The sequence below is a fragment of the Calypte anna genome, chromosome Z (genome assembly GCF_003957555.1).
Source record: "Calypte anna isolate BGI_N300 chromosome Z, bCalAnn1_v1.p, whole genome shotgun sequence".
In the NCBI taxonomy this organism is placed as follows: domain Eukaryota; kingdom Metazoa; phylum Chordata; class Aves; order Apodiformes; family Trochilidae; genus Calypte; species Calypte anna.
This window is the reverse complement of record NC_044274.1, coordinates 25,193,062-25,215,611: the sequence shown is the minus strand read 5'-3', so window position 1 is coordinate 25,215,611 and position 22,550 is coordinate 25,193,062. Positions and strand designations below refer to the sequence as shown.

Sequence of the window (22,550 nt, the reverse complement as noted above, 5' to 3'; positions counted from 1 at the left end):
ACTATCTTATTAACTGCTCTTTTAATTGTCAGAAATGTAACAGAAATACCTGACATTCTCATGATGGGTGAAACAGCAAGAAGAGAAGGAAGCTTTTCTGGCTTCTCCATATCTAGAGTTGGAAGTAAATTGAACACTTCCACAAGACACATTCCACCTCCCCTGCAGTTGCCTTCATCACTTTTTTGTTCAGACTTCAGTGCCCAAGATAGTTTATAAGAGGAGATTAAAAGGGCTGTTTCCCACAGTATCCCTGACTTAGGGACCTGCCTTCAGAGCATGAGACTCCCCACAAAGTACAGTACTGAACAGTGCTTATGAATTATTTTTAATATAAAAGGGAATGGAAGTTTTACAGCACAGCCTGACAGCTGGGAGACTCTCTGCTCCACCTAGAGCTCAAAATGGTTGCAAGGGCACTGCTTTGGCATGCTGCTTTGAGGGTAGTATCTGGGGAAAGTAGAATTAAGTAATGTAAATATATCTTATCTTCACTTAAGAGTCTATCTAATCCTGGAATGCTGAAAATACTAACTCCTGCTGACCTTTTGAGAAGAGAGAGATACTTTGCACCTAAGAGATGCACTGTGGTACTTGCAAAGCCTTTTCTGTGCTCATCACCTGTGTATTTCAATGAGTTACTATGTATGTGTCCTATGGAGGCTTTTCCAGGGAGGCAAAAGGACTGCTTTATTTTAATGCTGTCTTTCCATAGTAAATATGGAATGCACTGAAGGGAATGTTTGCACTAAAGACAAAAATACATTGTTTTCATTTTATTTCAGATGCTTCAAGCGTGCTCAGTCCAGCATCTACCTGTACCATATGCAGCATTTCCACCCCTCATTTCTAGTGACCCATTCCTTTTGCATCCTCCTATCTCTCCACACCACCCTCCTCACTTGCCTCCTCCAGGACAATTTGTTCCTTTCCAAGCACAGCAGTCACGGTCGGTAAGTAATGCTTCTTATTCTCAGTAGATTTGTTGGGGCTAGATGGGCAAACAGATGGCTTGATTGCTGAAACAGAAAGATTTTTTTCAGAGTGAAAGATTTTTGCTCTTACGCTTCCTAAACAAGCCTGTAATCACTTAATGTGAAGATAAAAAAATAATTTTAAGGTTCACTGTGTTTCTCTTCAGATTTCATCAGCTGTTGTCAGTGCTGTTTCTCCACAGGCCTTTGCTCTGTCCTAAAGATGTGTATTATTACTTCAAGTATTTCTTTCCCAGGAAGTAAAAGAGAATCCTGAGGAGGATGTGTAGTGCAGTAGTGGTCTTAGAGAAAAGCCTAGCAGAAAGAGAAGTGCAGAACATTAGTTTCATTACATGCTTGTTTTGTATTACTTCTCAGTTGATTTTAAAAGGACCAGTGCTTTTTCCAGAACATAATGGCCTTAGATCATTCATATATATATATATATATATTCAAACCTACTCATATTTCACCCACCTCCCTCCATTTGTGAAAGTTATTGATGCCCTTTGCTTAAACAGGCTTGGCTTAGTGATAAGGACTATGCAAACATGGGAAAATGTTACCCTGCTTTGGATTTGGGGAAATTATATTTTCAGTTCTGTTCTGCAGCTATTACTGTGGAGTTATCTATATGCTTGCTTCCATTTATTTGTAGCTTTGACTAGTAGTTTGTAGCTTTGACCAGTATTTCACTAATACAGAAATAGAAAACATCTTCACTGTTACTTATAAACACTCCTGAGACTTCTCCGTGCCATCTCTCATGTGGATAGGGTTTTAGTCACTTTTTTACAATGATGGGAGAACATCTAGAAAAACATGGTTTTCAGTGCTAATCTTTATAACTCTTCTATTAGAAAATTATTGGGCTCAGATTTCACCCTTGGTTTTCTTCTTAGGTTATTGGCTTGGCTTGCCTATCGACTTTCAGCTCTGGGGAAAAGCTTTTATCTTAGTGTTCTAAAAATACCTGTTATTTAAAGTTTGCTCTGCATAACAGGAAAACAGAATAATGTTTTGATTTCACAAGGTGGCTTTCTTAGCTGAATTTCTTGAAACGGTGGAATTCAGTGTCAGGAACAGAAAAGTAAATGGATGAAATAATGACAACCCCTCGTTATTTCTTGAGTGCTTTTAGCCCTAACTTGTGTACTAGAGTTCACTAGATTACAGTAGTGATCTGCCATCTCCTGCTTCTGAAACCTTGACTGTGTTAGAGGACTGCTTGCGTCCTGTAACAGTTTCCTCTCCAGTTTTCAGATTTTATGGCACAATTTCAGTTCTTGTCTGCTGCTGTTTATTTTTTTCTCTCGCATAGTTGTACAACCTGGCAAGAAGGACAGCATATATTTGCCCTGACACAGAAAATGACAGCCACTGCTGTACTTGTTAGCTTACATAAATAACTGGTCTATAAGCATGGCTAGCTGGAAAAGATGAATTCATTATCAAATGTGTAGTGTTGTCTTTGCTCTTTGGTAGTGTTAGTGGCAGATGTATTATTCACAGAGTTACTATGTGACACTGAATACAGTTATACCTGTAATTAGTATTTTTTTAGCCTTATAAGGTTGACCACAGCCACTCAGAATATACATCTGGGATTGCAGTTCTCTACTGGGAAAAAATTTCATCTCTATTATTGCAACAAAGCCTATCTCTTTTTTTATTTTAGCCACTTCAAAGGATAGAAAATGAAGTAGAACTACTTGGAGAACATCTTCCTGTAGGAGGTTTTACATACTCTCCTTCAGCCCATCCACCAACATTGCCTCCCTCAGCTCCTCTTCAGTTCTTAACCCATGATCCTTTACATCAGGAGGTATCATTTGGTGTAGTAAGTATTGTTTTCAGTGCTACTTCCTCATTCATGCTGCATTAACATTCTTGATCTTCATAATACATTTTGTTGAAAAGTAGTCTATCTTGCATTTATATGCCATTATTAGCCATAGCTGCGTACCATGTTCTTTAATCTTGTTTTAATCAATGTAAGGCTGACATAATGATAGCAACAAATTATTTCTGATAATGTTATCCACAGAGAGTCACAGCAGTTACAGAGAAAACATTCCATGTTTCCATAAGGTCCAGGACTTCAGCTGTAGAAACAATTCACTACAGTTTAGCAAATCTGCTGTTACTTTTAACTGATTCTTCTCCTATGTTGAGTTTCCCCAAGTCAGGAAAGCTAGAATGTTTTGAAAGTAGTTTGCAGTTTCTCAGGCAAGCAGTTGTATTGAGTACTTGCATAATTTAGGTTGTCCTATGTTATTAAGATAGCCAAGATTGCTTTAAGCCATCTTTCTGGGCACCTACAGGCAGTTCAACTGCAGCAGCACCAAAAAAAAAAAAAAATCAAACCCAGTGTAGGATAAAGTCTGTGCTGAATTTTGTGCTTCTGTGGCATGTTCAGTATCAGTGCTAACCTCCTATGATCTTTGTAGGGAGCTTCAGTCTGCCATTACATTAGTCCTGAGACGATTTTCTTGTTGTTTTTGCTTGATTTTGGCTTTTTGCAGAAAAACCTGTGTAATGCTTGAAGAAATAACTAGAAGTTAAGTGCAGGCTTCAAATATTTTTAGGATTAGACCTGTGCATCAGGTTTTAGAGGCATACTGCTATTTAAAATTTCAAATGAGAATGGAAGGTTAGGCCCTGTGACTACAGGATATTCAGATAATTTCCAGTTAGTCTCCTTGAAGTCATATGAAGTAGTTAAATGCTTGCTGAAGTTTTTATAAAGATTCGAGTATGTCTCTACCATTTGAAAAAAAATACTCAGCTCCCTGTTGAACTAAAGATGTACAGATTTTTAATTTTTTTTTTCTTTCATATGTGTCACTCTGGAGAAAAAGACAACTAAAATCTTCTGTAAACTGCTTGTATTCTATTCAGTGTGTTTCTTAGATGTGTTAGTCTAATCACAAACATTGTGGTTGGAGTTAGGCTTTCTTAATTTCCAAGTTCAGTTTTTAATAGTAGATAAGGAAAAAAACCACCATATTTTTTTATATTATATAGCATTTGTCCCCTCTGATACTTCAGTTCTGGATTGTATATCATTGAGGAGTAAAATAGAGGTTTTTCACAAGTCTTTCAAAAAGCAATCCAAAATGTATATACAATTTTATTAATATTATGATGGAATGGCTGCATTTCTGATTCTCATTCATTTAGTAAACACAGAGTTGCTGATTATATTTCTGTATTGCAGAATTCGGTAGTAAATCTAGTTGGAGAGTTCACTTTCAAGAAAAAGACCCTGGCTCTTTTGTTTTATGTTTATATTTGAATGTAAATTTTACATATGTGCATGATTTCCTCTTAACAATGTTTCCATTGTAAAATTAGGGCATTTAAGTTAGTAATTGGTGGTATTGGTCTTCTTCACTTTATTTAACTTCAAATATGAAAGAAGGAAAACGTGTTAGTGACAGCTTTCAGTGTTTTTTGTTTCTGGAAAGTCTTGCCCTTCAAATATGAATTCAATAGTGGTACATGAATTTGAGTTTTAAAAATTACTAAAAAAATTTTAGCACTTCTGATTTTTCCTGAAAAATATAGTTAGGGTTTAAGTGGAATTTTTTTACCATGGATGTCCTCATCTTAGGAGGTAAGGAAAGGTGCTCAATCACCCTCATGGTAAAGAAGTGTTTCCAGATGTTCAGACGGAGCCTCCTGTGTTTCAGTTTGTGCCCACTGCCTTTTGTCCTGTCACTGGGCACCACTGAAAAGAGCCTGGCTCCGTCTTCTCTGCACCCTCCCTGCAGGTATTTGTATACATTGATAAGATCCCCCTGATCCTTCTTTTCTCCATGCTGAACGGTCCCAGCTCACTCAGCCTTTCCTCATGTGTGACATGCCCCAGACCCATCTTAGTGGCCCTTTGTTGGACTCTCTCCAGTTTGTCCATGTCTTTCTTGTGCTGGGGAGCCCAGAACTGGACACAGGTTCCAGTCCCACAAGTTGCAGTTGAAGCTTATTTTCTTCTTTCTTGCAGCCTTACCCACCTTTTATGTCTCGAAGACTCACAGGGCGCAGCAGATACCGATCACAGCAGCCAATGCCACCACACCCTTACCATCCCAGCCTTTTACCTTATGTGCTGTAAGTTCAAAGTACATTTGCTTCCAATAGGCTATTAAAAGTCACGTGACTTTCAGCAAGTCTCTGCACTTTTTATAGTTGGACTCTACTAGTGAACAAACAGTGTTCAGCCTTCCCAGAGTGGAGGAAAACTTCCATTTCTGTATACATTTTTCAGCTTATTTTGAATAACATAACACCCTTGAGCAAGGAAAAATATAATTGAGCCATTTTCTCCAATATAGTTCTATAGGTTTTTTTGAGGTACAGTATCCTCTTATTTCTGAACTCTTCCTATAGTCTTCAGCGAATTTTAAAATTTCCTTCTTGGGTATTCTTACAGAGGCATAGTTTTGTTGCAGGATAAAGTTCTAAGATTCTTCACTTACAGAATATATTAATTAGATTTGGTTCTTAATTCTGAAACACAAAGGTGGGAACTTTCAGTGATGTGTTACTCTTCATTCACTGAATTGCTAGTGTGTTACCACTGTTGAATTTGTGTTCTGCCTCTGGACAGCTGTTTCTGGAAAATATGTAGGGCAGTTATCTGTGGGGTGCTATGGTAGACCATCTGTGGCTGAGTTTGGGTATATGACATGAGATTTATTGCTTTCCACTGTTCTGTTTTGGAAGTAAGTATGAAATGTTTAGAAAGCAAAGTTTATTGTCTGGTGGCAAATTGACAGTGACAAGTTAATACTCAAACCTTGGCAGTGGATCTGTAGTTTATGTGCAGTTTCAGTTGTGGAATCAAAATGGCACCAGAATCTGATCCAGTGAACTTAACCAGCTTCACATCTTCACAGTGTAAGAGTCATGTCACAGATTCTTTCCTGTCCACTGAGGACATGATGTAGCACAGTAATTCCTGACTTCAGTGGGATTTTAGTGTATTTTAGTCCTGTGATTTCTATGTCTGCAAGTCGTATAGGACTATCTTGGGGGATAAAAGTTGTTGAATATAAAATGAGAAAAACATCTCTCTCTCACCTCTCTATCTGAAGAGATTCTGCTTGGAGCAGCATCAGAGCATGTGGGAGAATGAGTTTGTGTTTGCCTCCAGTATGGAAGTTGGTTCAGTAGCATAACCTGTTTATCTTTATTGTGGGTTTTAGGCTTACAAAAGTTTCAAGGCTATTGTATTGCAGAGTTAAATGAACTTAGGATTCCTTATCTTTGTTGCCATTTGTCCACTTAGAGATGTGAAACATCTTTAAAACCAGAATTTAAATTAATTTTCAGTTTGTCTCTCCATAATCTGTTGTAAATAAGAGATTATTTTTTGTAATAACACTGAGTCTGGTTGGAAGTATCAGTTGAGACATGCATGGAGTTAAAAAGACAGCACTCTGAGGGTCAAAAAGTGGCAGAATTAGCTTTTTCATTTGACTCTTTCACTTCATATGTCTATTCTTGACTTAAAAATTAACATTTTTACCAATTCTGAGAACTTGTTTATTTGAAAGGGATTAATAATATACTTTATACCTCTGTCAGATGTTTTTGTGCCTTCCTTCATCAAGATGCTGAACCTGTTGATTGTTTGCTCTCATGGTAGATCAATGTTCCCAGTGCCTCCTGCAGTTGGACCAGCTTTCAGCTTTGAGTTGGATGTGGAAGATGGAGAGGTAGAAAACTATGAGGTTGGTGTGCAGACTACAACTTCATTTTATTAGCTCAAACAATATATAATATTTCATTATATTTAACATTTAATCCTGTTTCTGTCTTTCAAATAAATGTATTGACTGTTAAGACAGAATCCAGAAAGTATTCTTTCAGATTTTTTGTTGATATTAGAAGTGCTTAGCTTCAAATTTTGTCTATTGCTCTTTCCCAGAATTGACATGCCCAGGCTGGTAATCATTAGATTGTTCAGCTTTTATGTCCTATATGCTACTCTGTTCCTTTTGAATTTTAATGTATTTTAAATATCAAACAGAAGGGAAGCACTTTCAAAAGAAAGGGGTAAGTTACTGGTTTCATGTACATAACTTTGCGGAATAGCGTTAATACAGAATAGTAATAATGGAGTCATAATCTAAATGTAGTGTTTATAAAACTGCCTGACTGCCTTTCTGCGTTTGCTTCTTGGCCCTTAGGAGGGTACAGTAACTCACATCTGTAGATGTAGAACCTTCTTCTATATCCTAGATAATTATGGGGCAGTCCCAGCTGTTGTGTCTTTACTGGTTCTGAGGCTATGGGATTCTGTTTGATTTTTCTTCAAATGGTCATCATCAGCCCTTACTTTTACATCTCTTTGCCTGTGCCCCCCTTAAGAACTCTGTGTAGTTCAACATTTTTAGTTTAACAATGAACACTTCTGTAATAACTTCTGCACTAGTTCACAAGAAGCATGGTCTTATTTGTAAGAATTTGGACCCTGGGTTTGGCAGTACTAGAAATCTGTAATCGGTACCATTTGCAGCTTTTACTGAGTCTTTTAACCCTTCTGTGCCTTGATTCCTCCTTGCACATACAGTGATACTTTTTCCACATCCCTTGTGAGGGAGTGCAAATTGCATTCATGACAGAGAGGATTTTAGTTGCAATGATGTTGGGGAAACAGTTCAGAAATATAGAGGTTGTGAGCAATCCTGACTTACTTCAGTTTAGGCCACATTGGGTTAATGGTTATTGAGGCCTAGTTAGAGGCTTTCTGAAAATGAGCTAATGGGAAAGAGATAATTTAATTGGCAACAGCCATGAGAATGGTATGTGTAATTGGAATACAAAGCCACCTGCATGATAAGATGGTGTAAACAAGGCTTCTCTATATAAAGTGAGTGCAAGTTGTTAATAAACGATTTCATACATTCATATTGATGTGCACATGGAATCCTTAAGCCTCCGCAGACTGTTTTCCCACACAATGAGAGGCTTTTAGTTGCAATGCTTGGCTTACACAAAATGAACATAAATTTGGCAAAAGAGGTCCTTAAGGTTTTATGGCATGTACTTGTTTTCCAAAATCAGGATAAAGTCTCCATATTTCAATCTAGCTAGCCCAAGACGTAGAGTGGCAATCAGAACCTGTTCCTTCAAATAGAATCATTGGAATCATCATGGTTGGAAAGTACCTTCAAGATCAAGTCCAACTACCAGTCCTACACCACCGTAACCACTAAGTCATCTCCCAAAAATTATTGGTTCCTCTTACAAGATCAGACTCACATATTCTTAGGAAGCAAATCTGTTGATGATGTTTTCTGGTTACCATCATTATTAATTTTTTAGCAGAGTGAAGTAATCCTTCAGAAACAAAATACCAAACTGTGCACGCAGCCACAGGACAAATTAGAGGTTGGGTCTCAAGGCTCTGAGATCATGAAGTCTCTTACATAACTGGAAAGGGGGTTGAATTCTCAAAGACTTCCCATGGGTCTTGTGTTGTGGGGAAGAGCTAAGATTCTAAATACTTCTTGATGAAAGGCTTTTGTGCAACCAGCTTGGGTAGTAAGGTTGTAAGGTAGTAAGTAATGGCTGCCCTGCCTCCAGTGAAACCAGAGCCTGTTTGAGCGTTGAATTTTTAAATGTCCAATGTCCATATTTTGCAGGCACTGCTGAATTTGGCAGAACGTCTGGGAGAAGCCAAGCCACGGGGATTGACAAAGGCAGACATTGAACAGCTTCCATCCTACAGGTTCAATCCAAACAACCATCAGTCAGAGCAGACATTGTAAGTACATTGGTCTCTTTCAGAGGTCTGTAATTTAGGTGGCTGTATTTTATTCTTTTAACTTGCAGTCTCAGCTAGGCCAGAGGGGCTTTAAAAGCAGTCATGTCAGTAAACAGTTTAATTTTCTTCTTTTTTTTTGGATTGCTGTACAGATCAAGTATTACTTATCCTTACTTGGAAACCTCTTTCCAGTCTCACATCTTTTAGCTATGATCAAATTTAATTCCTCAGCATTTAAAAAGTAAAAATGAGAAAAGGGTGTCCTAGTACGTTGAGCATACTAGACACTGAAGTGATACTGTCAACTTGGAATTTATCCTGTGCTAAAATAGCTTCAAGTGTTGACGTTTCAGGTGCTTCTGGTAGAGCTTAGTCAGTGGTTTAAGAATGCATCTTCTTATAAGTGAAATAGTACCAAGTGCTGGCTGCCTGATGTTTGAACTTCAGTGTAAGAATTTTTACAGTTTCCAGTGACCTTCAGTGTGACTTAGTAGTATCACCAGAGAGTGAACTTTGTAGATCATTTGTTCAACCATTTTTCAGTTTTGATGAAACATCTGTTCTATTGGGTGGGTTTGTGAACTCTTGTGAGCAAGAGCATTTGCTTTGGGGTTTGAAAGTACAGAAAAAATACCTTACTAAGAGCAATTCTCACTTGAAATAGTCTCACTACACATCTGCATCTGTAGCTTCCAAGATAACCATAGCTACCCAAAGGGTAAAGGTGCTACCCTTCTGCAGTTGTTAGCATGGTAGAATTATGTATTTTTTGTTCTTAAATAGTAGATACACTTGAATTTTGTTGTCTTTTTTTAGGTGTGTGGTGTGCATGTGTGATTTTGAGTCAAGGCAGCTACTTAGAGTCTTACCATGTAACCACGAGTTCCATGCCAAGTGTGTCGATAAATGGCTGAAGGTAAAAAAACAGAAATAAAAATTCCTATCCTATACAGAACTCCTTATGTAACTTGGGGGGTATCTTGCTCTTCACTTAATTTCACCTTGTTTCACTTTTCTAGTACCTAGGCTAGAAATGCCGGTAAAGTAGAAGCACAGCCCACTTCTGTTATTTTTCTGTCAACTGATGAAGGAATTTTTTTTATAAACTTTGAAAAAGGGAAAATGAGTATGAAGATAATTACTTTCACTAACAGATCTTACTGTTTTCCGTTTGCACAACACAGTGACTGTGAATGAAAGTAATCTGTGAAATTAAAGAAAAATTGAAAGCAAAATAAGTAACATCATAAAACCATAAATGAATTGGAGTTTCTGTGAAGTTAGTGGCTTTAACTGTTTTACATATCCTGCATAGGACAAATGAGTACTGATACCTTCCTCCCCTCCTTTGCTATTTATGTTAGGTTCTGGGGCAAATAAAAATCTTACTATGTACATTATATAATATATATATAATATATATAATATATATGTAATATATATAAAATATATTATGTATACACATATGTGCATGCATATATATGTATTTATGTATGCATATGTATGCATATTTATGTATTCTATAAAAATAGAACTTGTGATTTTAAAACTTAGGGTATATCCTTCCAAGAAAACTTGAGTAGAAAATGACGGATCTAGAGTCAGGGCAACCCAGCAAGAGGACAGAGAAAATAGCAGCAGAAGGTGTGGAGAACAGGACATACAATTAAGTAGATATTAATACACAGACATCTCTACAAGCTTCATTAGCCAGATCTACTGCCAAGAAGGTATTGATCCCCATCCCTCAGCTTTTGTGTCAGTATGTATTTTATTCCAATATAATTTAATCTGTGTGTAGTCTGCTGTGATGAACACTTAAAACTGCAGTGACCCTGGGTTAATACAGGATACAGCCCCTAGAGAATTGTGGATGGTGTCTGTTGTTTCAGAAAAAAAATTAGAACCCCTTACTTTTCTGGTTTCATAAAAGCAAGAAATTGCGTATCTCAGGCAAACACTGAAATACTCAATGTCAAGAATGAATAAGTCAAGTTAATATTGGCAGCATTTGTTTGGCTACCAAGATACCAAGAATAGTCTGGGATATAAAACTGCATTTGGGTTACAGCACCCATGGTAGTCTGAGGCTTCTGTGAAATCTAAGGCCAGTGTAAATGTTAGAACAACAATGCCTGTAACTTTCCATAGAATCAGTGTTCTTCAGGATGTGAATCCATCCATGTACATACTTGAGAGAATCAGCAAGAGCAATGTAAACACCTAGTTGTTTTGTTGTCGGATTAAAAGGACACACACACAATAGTATCAGTATATCCATGTTAAATGTATGCTGTTTTATTAAGTATCTGAAAATAAGAGTAGATTATGTGTATTCAAGTGGTATTTTACAGTGTCCCCCTACTCCTCTAGACGAGTATTCACACTAGATCTGTCTAGCTTTTCCATTGCCTGAAACTTTGCTAGTAATTTTTGGTGTGGACAAAATATCTAGGTATAAAATTCACTTTGTTTTATGAAAAAAGATCATTTAACACAGACCATGAGATAGTGAATGCTGTAGTTCTACATAGGTTAAATTGATTATGTGGATTTATTTTTTTTTTTTAGCAGACAGTTCTTTACAGGCTATTAAGGCAGGAAAAAAAAATATCTCTAAATCATAGAGCTCCTTTTCTGAAAATTGCTACAAGTCAGGAGAACATGCCAGGAAAGCATCATACATGCTTTTCCTCTTGTTATGCTCTTTCCTAGCAGATATTTGGTCTCAAGAGTCAGACAAGTCTGTGGAATTAAGGTTTTTTGGGACTCATTGTGGCAGTGCAACAGATAGATATAATACATTCAGCTGGTCATGAACTGGTAGTGGAATTCAGAACAGCAAAGTGAAAAAATCTGATTTAGTTTGGTCTTTTATTTTCATCATCTTGGACATCCTGTACTAGTGATGAAACATCTTTTTTTATGATGTTCCTGTCCGATCTTAGAAATTATTTTCTAACAGATCTTCAAGTGTGGTAATTTCGAAAGGTTGTCATACAGAAAAACTCTGAAAAGTAAGCATGTCAGGTAGGTGAGGGAATGAGATGAAAGATACACAATCTAAATATGGAGAGTGCAGTTACACACACCTAACACTGTGATGACAATATTGACACATTCTAGAGCTGGATGCAAAATAAACTGGACAAGGTTAAAGCATGCTAGTGTAGGATTTCTAAGGCAATATCATTACACCATGTGGGTTTAGTTACACTGGTACAAAGATGATGTATGGAAATAAATATTATTTTGTTTTGCAAACTACAAGAAATTACTTGTTAACACCAGCCTATTTTAATTAGAGCCTCTGTCTAAACTTGTTTACAGTTAAGCAGCAAACATCTGAAAGTAAGGATAACTGGAAGATATTGTGGGCTATGGGTTTGCTTCATTCCATTCCTTTCTGTATTTGAGATCTTTCTTTATATGTTTATAACACTATATAGTATGTCCACATCTACTTAATTCACACCATCTAGCCATCATGTTGATAAATTCTTCAAGGGAAAGTAAAAACAGTAGCTCTAGTACTTGTAACGCGGAGAGCTTGAAAAAATGACCTGTCTTCACCCTGAGGGTTTAAAACCAAATAAGGAATACTTGCCTTTGTGTATAATGTTCTGATAGGAAATGCTATATTATGTATGAGAAAAGACAGACTGTAACTGTAATTCAGTTTAGTTCTAATGGACTAACACCAAAGAAGCGTTGTGCTTTTTAGAGGATTCCAGTAGCTGTTCAGATTCTGAATGCCATTAACTAAAAGTTGTACATTTCTATAAAATATAAAGTAAATTTATTGGTTTATAGAGACCTTTCTGCACAGAGAGTATGTTTACATGAAAGAGTGGCTACTAGGTATTAAAATATTAATTCCACCTTACTCCTCCTTTTGCACCAAAGAGTCATATAAAATGCCGGCAAGGAGGAATAAAATTAATAAAAGGCACAAGAATGCAACTACATTTAAAACCTGTAAAAATTAGAGAAGTGACTTAAAAAACAGTGCTGCAGTGTCCATATGTCTTTTTTATAGGGGCACATTTGGTTTAGTTCTGCAATTCCTATCAGGAAATACTCCCACTGTTTCTTGTTAAAAATGGTAGATTGTTTATTTAAGTGAATACCTCATAATTCATTAGTCTATTGAATTTTTAAGAACATGCCTTTCCAGTTTAAAGATCATATTAGCTGAATTATATGTAGAATAATGCATGTACAAAGTACTGATCAAGTAATGGCATTGTCCTCAGGTGATTTCAGAACTGCAAGTGAAAGAGCAAGAAATAAGTTTCCAATTGGTTCCCCAATTCATGCATTACAAAAAGCTATACAATAGTAATAACTACAATACAAAGTGACAGGGAAAATACACTGGCATTTTAACTTGCTTTTCTAAATAATTTTTCAGTAATAGCATGTTACTTCCATTGGCATCTGTTTGAATTGAAACTTGGTAGTGATTTCTGAACTCTGACGCAGAGCCACATTTCTTGATGCTCTCACTTATATTTTCATTGAAAAAAATTGGGCTATCTTAGAAATACTTGGAGTTGACAGTGGTTAGTACTGCAGTTTTGGAAACCAGGAAATACAGAATTTTGGGCAGGGAAGATTTCTCCTCACTCTGCCTTTTTTAAAGGGTATGTTTGGTCACAGATGTTGCATACTTGTTTTTGGTCTGTGTCTCATCATTTGCTAAAACGAAATTAGCCTTCCTTTGACAAGGGGAATAAGAAGACAGAAATACCTTCCCCGTTGCTTATAGAATGTTACTTCACATATGTTTTTTATTTTAAAGAAGCTATAAAAGAATCACAGGATGTAATTGTGCTTTACTGAAGGGCTAAATCTAAACTTGATTTTGTGTGTAACTTGAATACACTTTTAAATGTTAGGTCATCTTTCCTTTTATTTTCCCTTTCTCTTTACTAAAATCCTGCCATGTTTTCCCTGGCCTGCTTACAGCTTTGACCAACTCCATAGGATGGGTTTCTGTGAGAATAACTGAATAAACAGAGCATGAAGAGATGTGATCACTGATAAGTAGAGCTTGCATCAATGTGATGCCCTCATATAGGACATGTATTTGCAGCCCAAGGGTACTAGTCTGGTGTTGGTGTTTTTTACTGCAGCAGACAGTACAGCTTCTTAGTTGCACGTATCTGATGTGGGTCTGCATTAATAAAACCACTCTTTAAAGATAAAAGGCACATGCAGATTTAAAAAGGCATAAGCACACGTCTCTTTTTTGGAGTACTCTTGATTTGCTTTTCAGCAATTTCACCTTTCTGCATTTTACCTCAGGTTGAGCTGGAGGTAGCAACCTCATTACAGTCACAGAAGTTCAGGGTCATATACACATTGCTTTAACAATGTATTTGTCATTAGAGTAAATCCTCTTTTGTTTATGGTTTTACAGGCGAATCGTACCTGTCCGATTTGCAGAGCGGATGCTTCGGAAGTGCATCGTGATTCCGAGTGACCAGTCTAAGAGCACAAATCTGGTTTGGGTATTCCTAGTCACATGTATATACGAACTCTCTGTTGAACTTAACCCACGTGGCTTCTAGCCTACCCTTTACACAAAAAGGGTCAATGGACCTTAACTTTGCACTGTGTGACTTAATCAGTTACAAAGCATATAACTAGTCTTCACAGTTATGGGATTGTTATACTAACAGTGTGAATGGAACTCCAAAGATATTTTTTTCTTTTTTTTTTTAGCTTCATTTTGTGTGTGCACTAACATTCCCTGGGTTTTGTGTGATCATTCCGAGTGTTGCTGCGAAGTTACTGTGGACGTGATCTTTTAGCATGTGCTTTCTTAGAAAAGAAAAAGGAAAAAAAAAAAAGTGGTAGCTTCAAACAATATAGCAATCTACCTTATATAGAGCCTTCAGATACTGTGAGTGGGAATGGATGGCGTGAATGTGTGTTTGGTTGGGAGAGGATGCATGGAGCGTGCCTTTGACTGAGTGTGCATGTGTGTCTGAGAACCTATATACCAGCATGTACTGAGAACGTATGTGTGTAGTAATAATAATGCTGCAATGTATAATCTTGTGTGTTATTTAAACAGTACTAGTACTGTACACTGGTTCTTTTCCTTGTGTTTGCAGTTGCACACTGAATGCAATTCGTGCAGCAATTACAGACATTTAGTATTTCTTCCCCAATGTACTTACAGGTATAAAGTTCTTTTTACCTGCTATTTGAAACAGCTGATACGCTTCTTCTTGGAGGCTTTAAACGTATACCACTAAAGAGTGCATTGGTTGTTCATACATGAATTACTATGGGGATTTTAGTGTTTGTTAAAAAGTCAGGATTTTTGAGTGGCTGATTTACAAGCTATTTTATCAATGTAAAGTTGCAATAGCGCACAAATCATGTAGCAATACTAACATTTTCAATTGCTAGTGAGAATATCAATGCTTTTCTGTTCTCCTCTTAAGTTTTTCTAGCTGGTTCTGCCAGTTATGTGCTTCTTCCATGAAAGGAAGCAGAAAGGATGCTGAGGATCTTGTGCAACAGCTCTTCACTTTTTTTCACTTCTCAGTTATCTTATAAATATTGGCTTTAATCAGACACATTCCTCATCATTTGCAAGGGAGCTTGTATACAGTTAAAATAACTTGTAAAAGGTACAGTTTTATTCCTGCAATTTTATTCATGAATAAAATAAAATTTTTAGTATTTCCTCTGAGAAGTAGAACTTCTATTTTTTCATTGTATCACAAGCAAAGGTGGTTTCACTTCACTAACTGCAGAATTCAATTGCCCTGATGCTGCTTCTTGCCCTTCCTGTTTCATTATGAGTGTAATATGAAGAAGGAACTCCCTTGGTTTTTGCAATCAAGTTTCCAGAGTGCTCCACTTCAGGAGATAATTGGGACACCTTCCAGAACCATGCTGTGAAACAGGAGGTGAAAACCTCTAGTCAAGTGCTCTGAATAATGTTTTATTTGAGCTATTGAAAATAATTAGCTTCATTTGTAACATTCAGACTGTTAACATCTTCAGTATGTTCTAGCAAACTTTTAGGTCTACATTTACCATAGTTACTCAAAGGATGCACTTTTTGAAAAAAAATTCTTGTCCAGTGTCGTTACTTTGGTTGCAGCAGCACAAGTGGCACAATTAGCAATATTGCTGCAACTTGCTGCCAGTATCAGCTTTAAGTTTATTTTTTATCATTTCTGATGCTTTTGTATGCTGCTATGCTTTAGTATCAGCTATAATTTCAGACAGTGTTAGCTGTTACCCATGCTGATTTCCCTCTTCAAAGATTCTACAGACCAGTTACAGGTCTTGGTGCAGATAAAATAAAAGCACAATTTTCCCTATTTCAGATCCTCTTCCCTCTGCTCAGTTCTGCAGGTGATTCTTAAAAACAGCGAGTCTTTCTGTATCTATCCACACTTAAGAACACTAAATAAATAAAAACACTGTTACGTCAGCTTCAAAATACTAGATTTCTCCTCTTTTCCAGTGGAATTAAAGAATAGGCTTTTCAGAATAACACCTAGCACGTTAACTTACACATAATAAAATATATTTTTTTAATAAATAAAGTCATGTTGTTTAAAAAACATATGCCACATATGTCTTTCAAAACTTAAGCTCTTTTATATAGCTACAAAAGAAAAAATCGTGTGTGTGTAGATTTAAACATAACTAACACTACTGTGCTCAGTATTCAGTTTGAAGCAGGGAAAGAAAGCACTTTTTCTAAGCTAGATACAAATGAACAAGATACATTCTTCTGAAGCCAAGGGAAGGGAGTCCTCCTTCTGGGACTGGAGAAATCTTGATGTGTCGTGTCCCCTTCTCCCCAGTAAAACTTGGTGAGGCAGTGAAAGCTCTAGGGGATGGAGGGTCGAAGTTGGTAAAAAGCTGAAATTAATTGTTGCACTCTTTGGCTCATCTCTTCTGGAATGGCTCTTTTGTTTGCATGGGACTCTTGCAGATGTATGTGGACTTGCTGCCTGTGGTTAGTGTGTACAAACAGCACACGTCCATATGTCCTGAATCAGTTCAGACAAGCTACAATCAAGTCCTCTCTTTTGTGGCTGTGACGGCAGGGGGATTCATGTTCAGCTGTTTACTGCCATGTGTTACACACACCTGTGTGTAACTCCACAGCCTGCCATGGTGCCTGGCAGCACCTGAAGCAAGATTTTTACGTTCGTTGCCTTTCTGCCATCACCTGGCTCCTTCTCAAATAAAATATAAAAAAACTAAAAAAACTAAAAAAAAACTAAAAAACAAACAAACAAAAAAACAAACAAACAACCTGTAATATGTTTTCTTTATCATATTGGCACTGCTGTGTTTTTTTGTTTTTGTTTTTTTTTTTGCATAAACTGTTGATTTAATTTGACATTTTATTGGATATCAAGGCCTACAGGTAATTCCAATGTCTCATTTTGTGGCTTTCTTAAAAAAAAAACAAACCTAAAACCTTTTCATTGTTTGCCATTTTGTACAGGCTTTTGAATGTGATTTAAAAGCTGTTAACACATTATGTAATACCTGGGATAAGATTTACCAACCTTTTTAATTTTAATTGTAGAAAACACATTTTTGACTGAGTTATCTTTGGGCCTTTGCAGAAGCTGTGTTGGTTTTGGTTTTTTTTTCCTTTGGTACATTGTTACCTCATTTTGCTACTTGTGTTTCAGATTTGCTAATGATTATGGAAACATGGGTTTGTTGGAATCATGTTGTCAAGTGTTTTCTTTAAATCATACCCTATTGTATCATGTAACATGTAGTTTTAAATGTATTATAAATATCTGTAACCAAATCATTTGAAGGCTTGATAAATTTTTAACAAAATTTGTACGTTTTTTATGAGAGTTACTAGTAATGCTTTACTAGGTAGTGCAATGAATTTTTATTTTTAATCCCTGTGCCCAATTTTGGAGTTGAGAGAGTTGTTCAGTAATAAATGTATGATGTACACTTACAGAATTTTGTCCTCTTTTTTCTTTTAGAAAAAGAAGTGCATTTTTTCCTTTTGTTTCTCTGCATATTTCTCTGAATGACCATACAATGTTAGATCTTGGCAGCAGACTCCTGTGTTATGGGGGAAATACGGTGACCTTGATGGTAGTCCATGACAAACTTTTAAATCTACTTTGAGAGATCGTAAGAACAGGATATTAGATGTTTTGTCACCATTTTCAAAGTATAAAATAACTACAATTCATAAAATGTGCAAAGCGTTGCCTAAAAGATCGGCTTTCTGGAGATGTTACTTCATTAAGGAACATTGCAGGGATGGAGGTGCTCCTTACACAAACTGTTTGCACTGTGTATCAGCTGAAGGGATGTTAGCCTTTGCAGTGCCCTAACAGTGGTAAAAATGTGCATCCCATATGAAGGATGAAATGAGTTGGATCAGCCAGGATCACACAAGAAACTGGTGGTAAAATGACAAGAAAAAGAGTTGTTTGGGTTTGGTTTTTTTTTTCAAATGAGATCATGTAACCTGAGTTGAAAGGTGTAATTGTATAAAAAGTTTTTGTTTACAGGGCATTTATTAGCTTTATTATTAGCAGGTGGTATTGATAATTATATTTGAAAATCCATTTGTGCTTCAAGAATCCTTGTGGAAAGGTTCATGCACATGTCTTTTGGATTTATAATCCTGGATAACAATGAGTTTGCTTTCTTTTGTACACTATGTGTCAATTACACCATTGGAAATGGACAGTGCTGCCAGTAGTGCTTATAAAGCTAAGGTGCTCATCTGCCCAGCTTCAGTGATGATAGATGAGCTCAGAAGTAGTGGTGACTGTCCTAAAGCTGGGACCAGCAGGGCTCTGAGAGTAGAGCAGGGCTTCCTGGTAAGGATGATAGAATATCTTGAGTTGGAAGGGACCTGTAAGGATCATCAAGTTCAACTCCTTTCTCCCCTCAGTGCCTACCTGAAACTAAAACAGATGACTAAGAGCACCATCCAGACACTCCTCAAAAGCTGACAGGCTTGGTGCCTGTTCCAGTGATGAAACCCTCTCGGTGAAGAACCTTTTCCTAATGTCCAATATGAACTTCTAGACACAGCTTTATTCCATTTCCCTTGTCCCATCACTGGCACCTCTCCCTTGCTGCCCCCCTTGAGGAAGTTGCAGGGTTCCATGCAGTCTCCACTTACCCTTCTCTGCTTTTCCCAAGTCTTGCCCCCCAGGCCTTTCAGCATCTTGGTCACTCTCCTCTAGACAATCCCAGAGGCTGATGTCTTTCTCACATTTAGGTTCCCAAACCACACACAGTCATCAAGGTGGGGCTGCACCAGCGCAGTTCAGAGTGGGACAGTCACTTCTGACCTGCTGGCCCTGCTGTGCTTAATGCACCCCAGGACACAGTTTGCACTTTTGGCTGCCAGGGCACGCTGTTGATTCATATTCAACTTGCAATCAGCCCAAACCTTCAGGTCTCTTTCTGTGCAAAAGGATAATGTTTCACTGAAAGCATACTTTTTTTCAGTTCCACTTCAAAAATCTAAATTACTTTATTTTGAAACAAATCCCAAGCCAAACTCCAGCCATTCTATACATCTATGAGTAGTATACCTTGTAAACCAGCCCTTATTTTGGCCAGCAGTGAACTTACCTTCTCTGGTATTTCTTTTCACAGCATCAGAATCACAGAGTTGTCACAGTTGGAAAAGACCTCCAAGATCACCATGTCCAACTCTCAACATTACCCGCCCCCCACAATTAAAAAAAATATATATCAAATATTTGCATCACCCACTAGAGCATGTCCAGAGCTGCCCCATATACATGGTTTTTAAACACATACTTGTGTGTCGTCTGTGTATTTATTCTTTTGCAGTCTTGTTGGTCTACACCATTGTAAAAGCAGGATTTTTAACTTGGGTTGTAACACCCATTTGTATAACTCTTGTGACAAAGTTAGGAAAAACAGGGTCCATACACAACCCTGTCTCAGTTACCAGAGCCGGGCTACCATTCAAGGTTTTGTCAAGAACTTTCTATATCAAATGATGGGCAGTTGTTGCTTAGGGATTGGTACATCTCCAGTGTTGATTTTGCTGGAGGCTTCTTGCTTCTAGCATCAACTCACTTGCTGGCCTTTACCTTTTTGTTTCAACTTCCAAGCTGGGGAGGATTCGAGAATGCCATAAGCTTCCAAAGCAAACAATTTTACCCCTTGTTTTGTGAAATATTAGATATATGGCCTTGTAGGAGAGGGTAAATAATTGCATGATACACTTCCAGTTTGATCTTGGTTTGGGACTGAGGAGAAAAATGAGCCAAAAAAATGGCTGAGAAGACAACACAGAGACGAAGTTGCTGATGAGATGTGTCCATTGGATGAGGCAAAACACCTCAGCAAGTGGAAGGCTTCTAGTCTTCCTCAGATCTGCAATAGCTAGACAGATGGTAGCAATTCAAGAGCTAATGCTTTCTGGAGAGAGGGTGTGGGCATTCCCTCCACTGCACCGTAGTTCTGGCTGTGTCTCAGAGCTGTGGTTTCTTAACACAGAACTTTCAGCAGCAAAACTGATGTCAACTGACTCCCATTCTTCTTGCTGCCCTTTGTCTTATCCCCTCCCAGTGTGGTGTGCTGCCACCTCAGTGGTGGCAATGACTTTCCTGGCAGCTGTGGCAATGAGAGCACAGAAATGACACAGCTAAGGCCAGTACTGCTGACAAATACTGCCATGCAGACAGCTCTGCCTTGCTGCCAGCTGGTAGTGCTGGTAGGCTGGGGGAATTTGGTAAGACTGCCATCTCTAAGCAGTTTTTAGAGGCCTATATAGTGGTCATGGATGCTAGTAATGTTGCAGAAGATCCTGAATTTTTTAGAGTCTTCCTGAAGCTCTGGCAAAGCCATGACATTAGGCAATATTCTTCCAACACAGGTCCTGGCATTCTATTAGGTGAATGATACTGGGAGAGTTTTCCTCTTCAGATAGGGCTGTGCAGAGGGACAATGTCACCGTGGCAAGAATGGACTGCAAATATTGACAGCAGACGGACTGTGTAAAGCAAAGGGCACAAACAGGGAAGAGTCTCTTGCTTGGCATCATCCTTTCTGTGCCATAGATGCCAATACCCACAGAAGCCGGACTCTGAGAAAGAAAGTGGCAGGTAGGAGGATATTTAATTTGAAAGGGTAGTTTCTATATGAACTGTACATGAATGGCATTATTTGCTTTGCAGGGCATATAAAATAATGGCAGATTAAGGTGTAGATGTAATGGTTTGTGTCTGAATAGATGCAAGGTAGGAGTTTACATCCTGACCTTAGTGAGGGGCAGGGAAAGGTTTCCTTGGTACAGCTGACCTAAGCATATGCCGCTGTGGCTGCCATTCTCATATGGAACTTTACAACATCCTACACGTAAGGCGGTAGGTAAACATTATCTACACACCTGCTACTTCTTCTGGATTCTTCTTCCCAAAAGCAGTCCTGTAGGCTGTTATTTGCTGCAGGTTTGGGCAGCAGTTTCCATTTCCCTGGAAGTTTTCTGGTGAAATGTATAACGTGCCTCCTTGGGTAGCAACTCCAGCTGCTGTACTTTGCCTCCTGAAACACAACCATTTGTTACTCAAGCAAGCAGCATCTGCTCTGTAATTGTTCATGCTGAGCAAGTTGAACAGTCTTGAGAAAGAACTGATGACCAGAAGAAGATAATGGATAAACAAAGGACAGAAGACACAGAGAACACCTTTTCTTCAGGGAGATCTCAGTTCCCAATGAATGCACATGCTACCTTTGCCAGCCTCTCCTAGGACAGTGTTGTTGATGCAGCAGATGCATCAACATTAGGACTTTTTTGTACAAAGAAATAGAGAACACTATAGCTAAAAGTGAGGCTAGGCCTCTGTGTATTGCATGCTGCCAGCTCCACACATAAACTTTGCAGAAATGCACCCCTAGCTTCCAGAAGGCTTCTGAAAGCCGAAGTGAAGAGAAGGAAGTTGTTGTTTCACCTCAAAACTAATACATGAAGACTCAGCCCCATTCTTGCCCCACCAGCCCACCCCTCCCTTCTTCCTCAACTAGCTTTTATAGTGAGATGGCACTCAAGAAGGAAAACAATACAACTTCCTGCTTTCTTCTCGAGTTAACTTCGAGAAGTTCGAAGTTTCTCCACTTCCTCTCCCCTGCCTCTGCTGGAGGATGATTCTTTGTCAAGGACAGCCTGAGGCATGCTCTGAGGTGTTTAAACCCTGTTTTGAAAGTTTATTTGGGTTCCTCCCATAAAGATACACGTGGGAGCAGGGTCTCTCCCATTCTTCCAACATCTCACAACTGCAGTGCAGCAGCAGCATTTTCCCAGTGTCAGACAGTGAGGTGCTGAGGTGAAAGTACATCTCATTTTAGTGCATGGTTATCAGCACCTGACCATCCACTAGTCTTTATGCAAACATTTACCTTCTATTGTAACTGTCTCCTCTAAAGTAAACAATTATCAACACCAAAAAGCCCGGAAGGTCTAGCTCAGTCGGTTCATTTGCCAAGTCACATGTGACACAATGGGACATTATGCCCTAGTAACAAATATCCTTACAGACAAACAGATGAAATGTTGTTTGGATGGGTAGACTAGAGAGTGGATGGAAAACTGCCTGTTTGGGGTTTTTTTTTTAGGCACTAAGTGATACTACATATACAAAGTCCAGGTAGTAGCTGGGTACTAGTGCCATTCCTCATGGATCAATGCTGAGCCTGTTACAGTTTGAAGTAACATTAAAATTTTTTTGAATCTGTGAGAACAAAGTCCAACCACCAAGGCTCAGGTGCAAGCA

The 22,550-nt window shown here is 38.0% G+C and overlaps 1 protein-coding gene across 8 annotated transcripts in view; it reads left to right on the top strand.

Annotated features, from left to right (window-relative positions):
- The window catches only part of RNF38 (ring finger protein 38), a 100,169-nt gene extending 82,439 nt beyond the window's left edge, over nt 1–17,730 (top strand). For all 8 annotated transcript variants that reach the window (XM_030467015.1, XM_030467010.1, XM_030467018.1 and 5 more), the window contains 7 exons: nt 786–953; nt 2,653–2,814; nt 4,981–5,087; nt 6,628–6,712; nt 8,630–8,751; nt 9,568–9,667; nt 14,177–17,730. In XM_030467015.1, the coding sequence (XP_030322875.1) occupies nt 786–953; nt 2,653–2,814; nt 4,981–5,087; nt 6,628–6,712; nt 8,630–8,751; nt 9,568–9,667; nt 14,177–14,239 (807 nt within the window). In that variant the 3' untranslated portion in view covers nt 14,240–17,730. The remainder of the gene's footprint in view (nt 1–785; nt 954–2,652; nt 2,815–4,980; nt 5,088–6,627; nt 6,713–8,629; nt 8,752–9,567; nt 9,668–14,176) is intronic.
- The last annotated feature ends 4,820 nt before the right edge of the window (nt 17,731–22,550 follow it).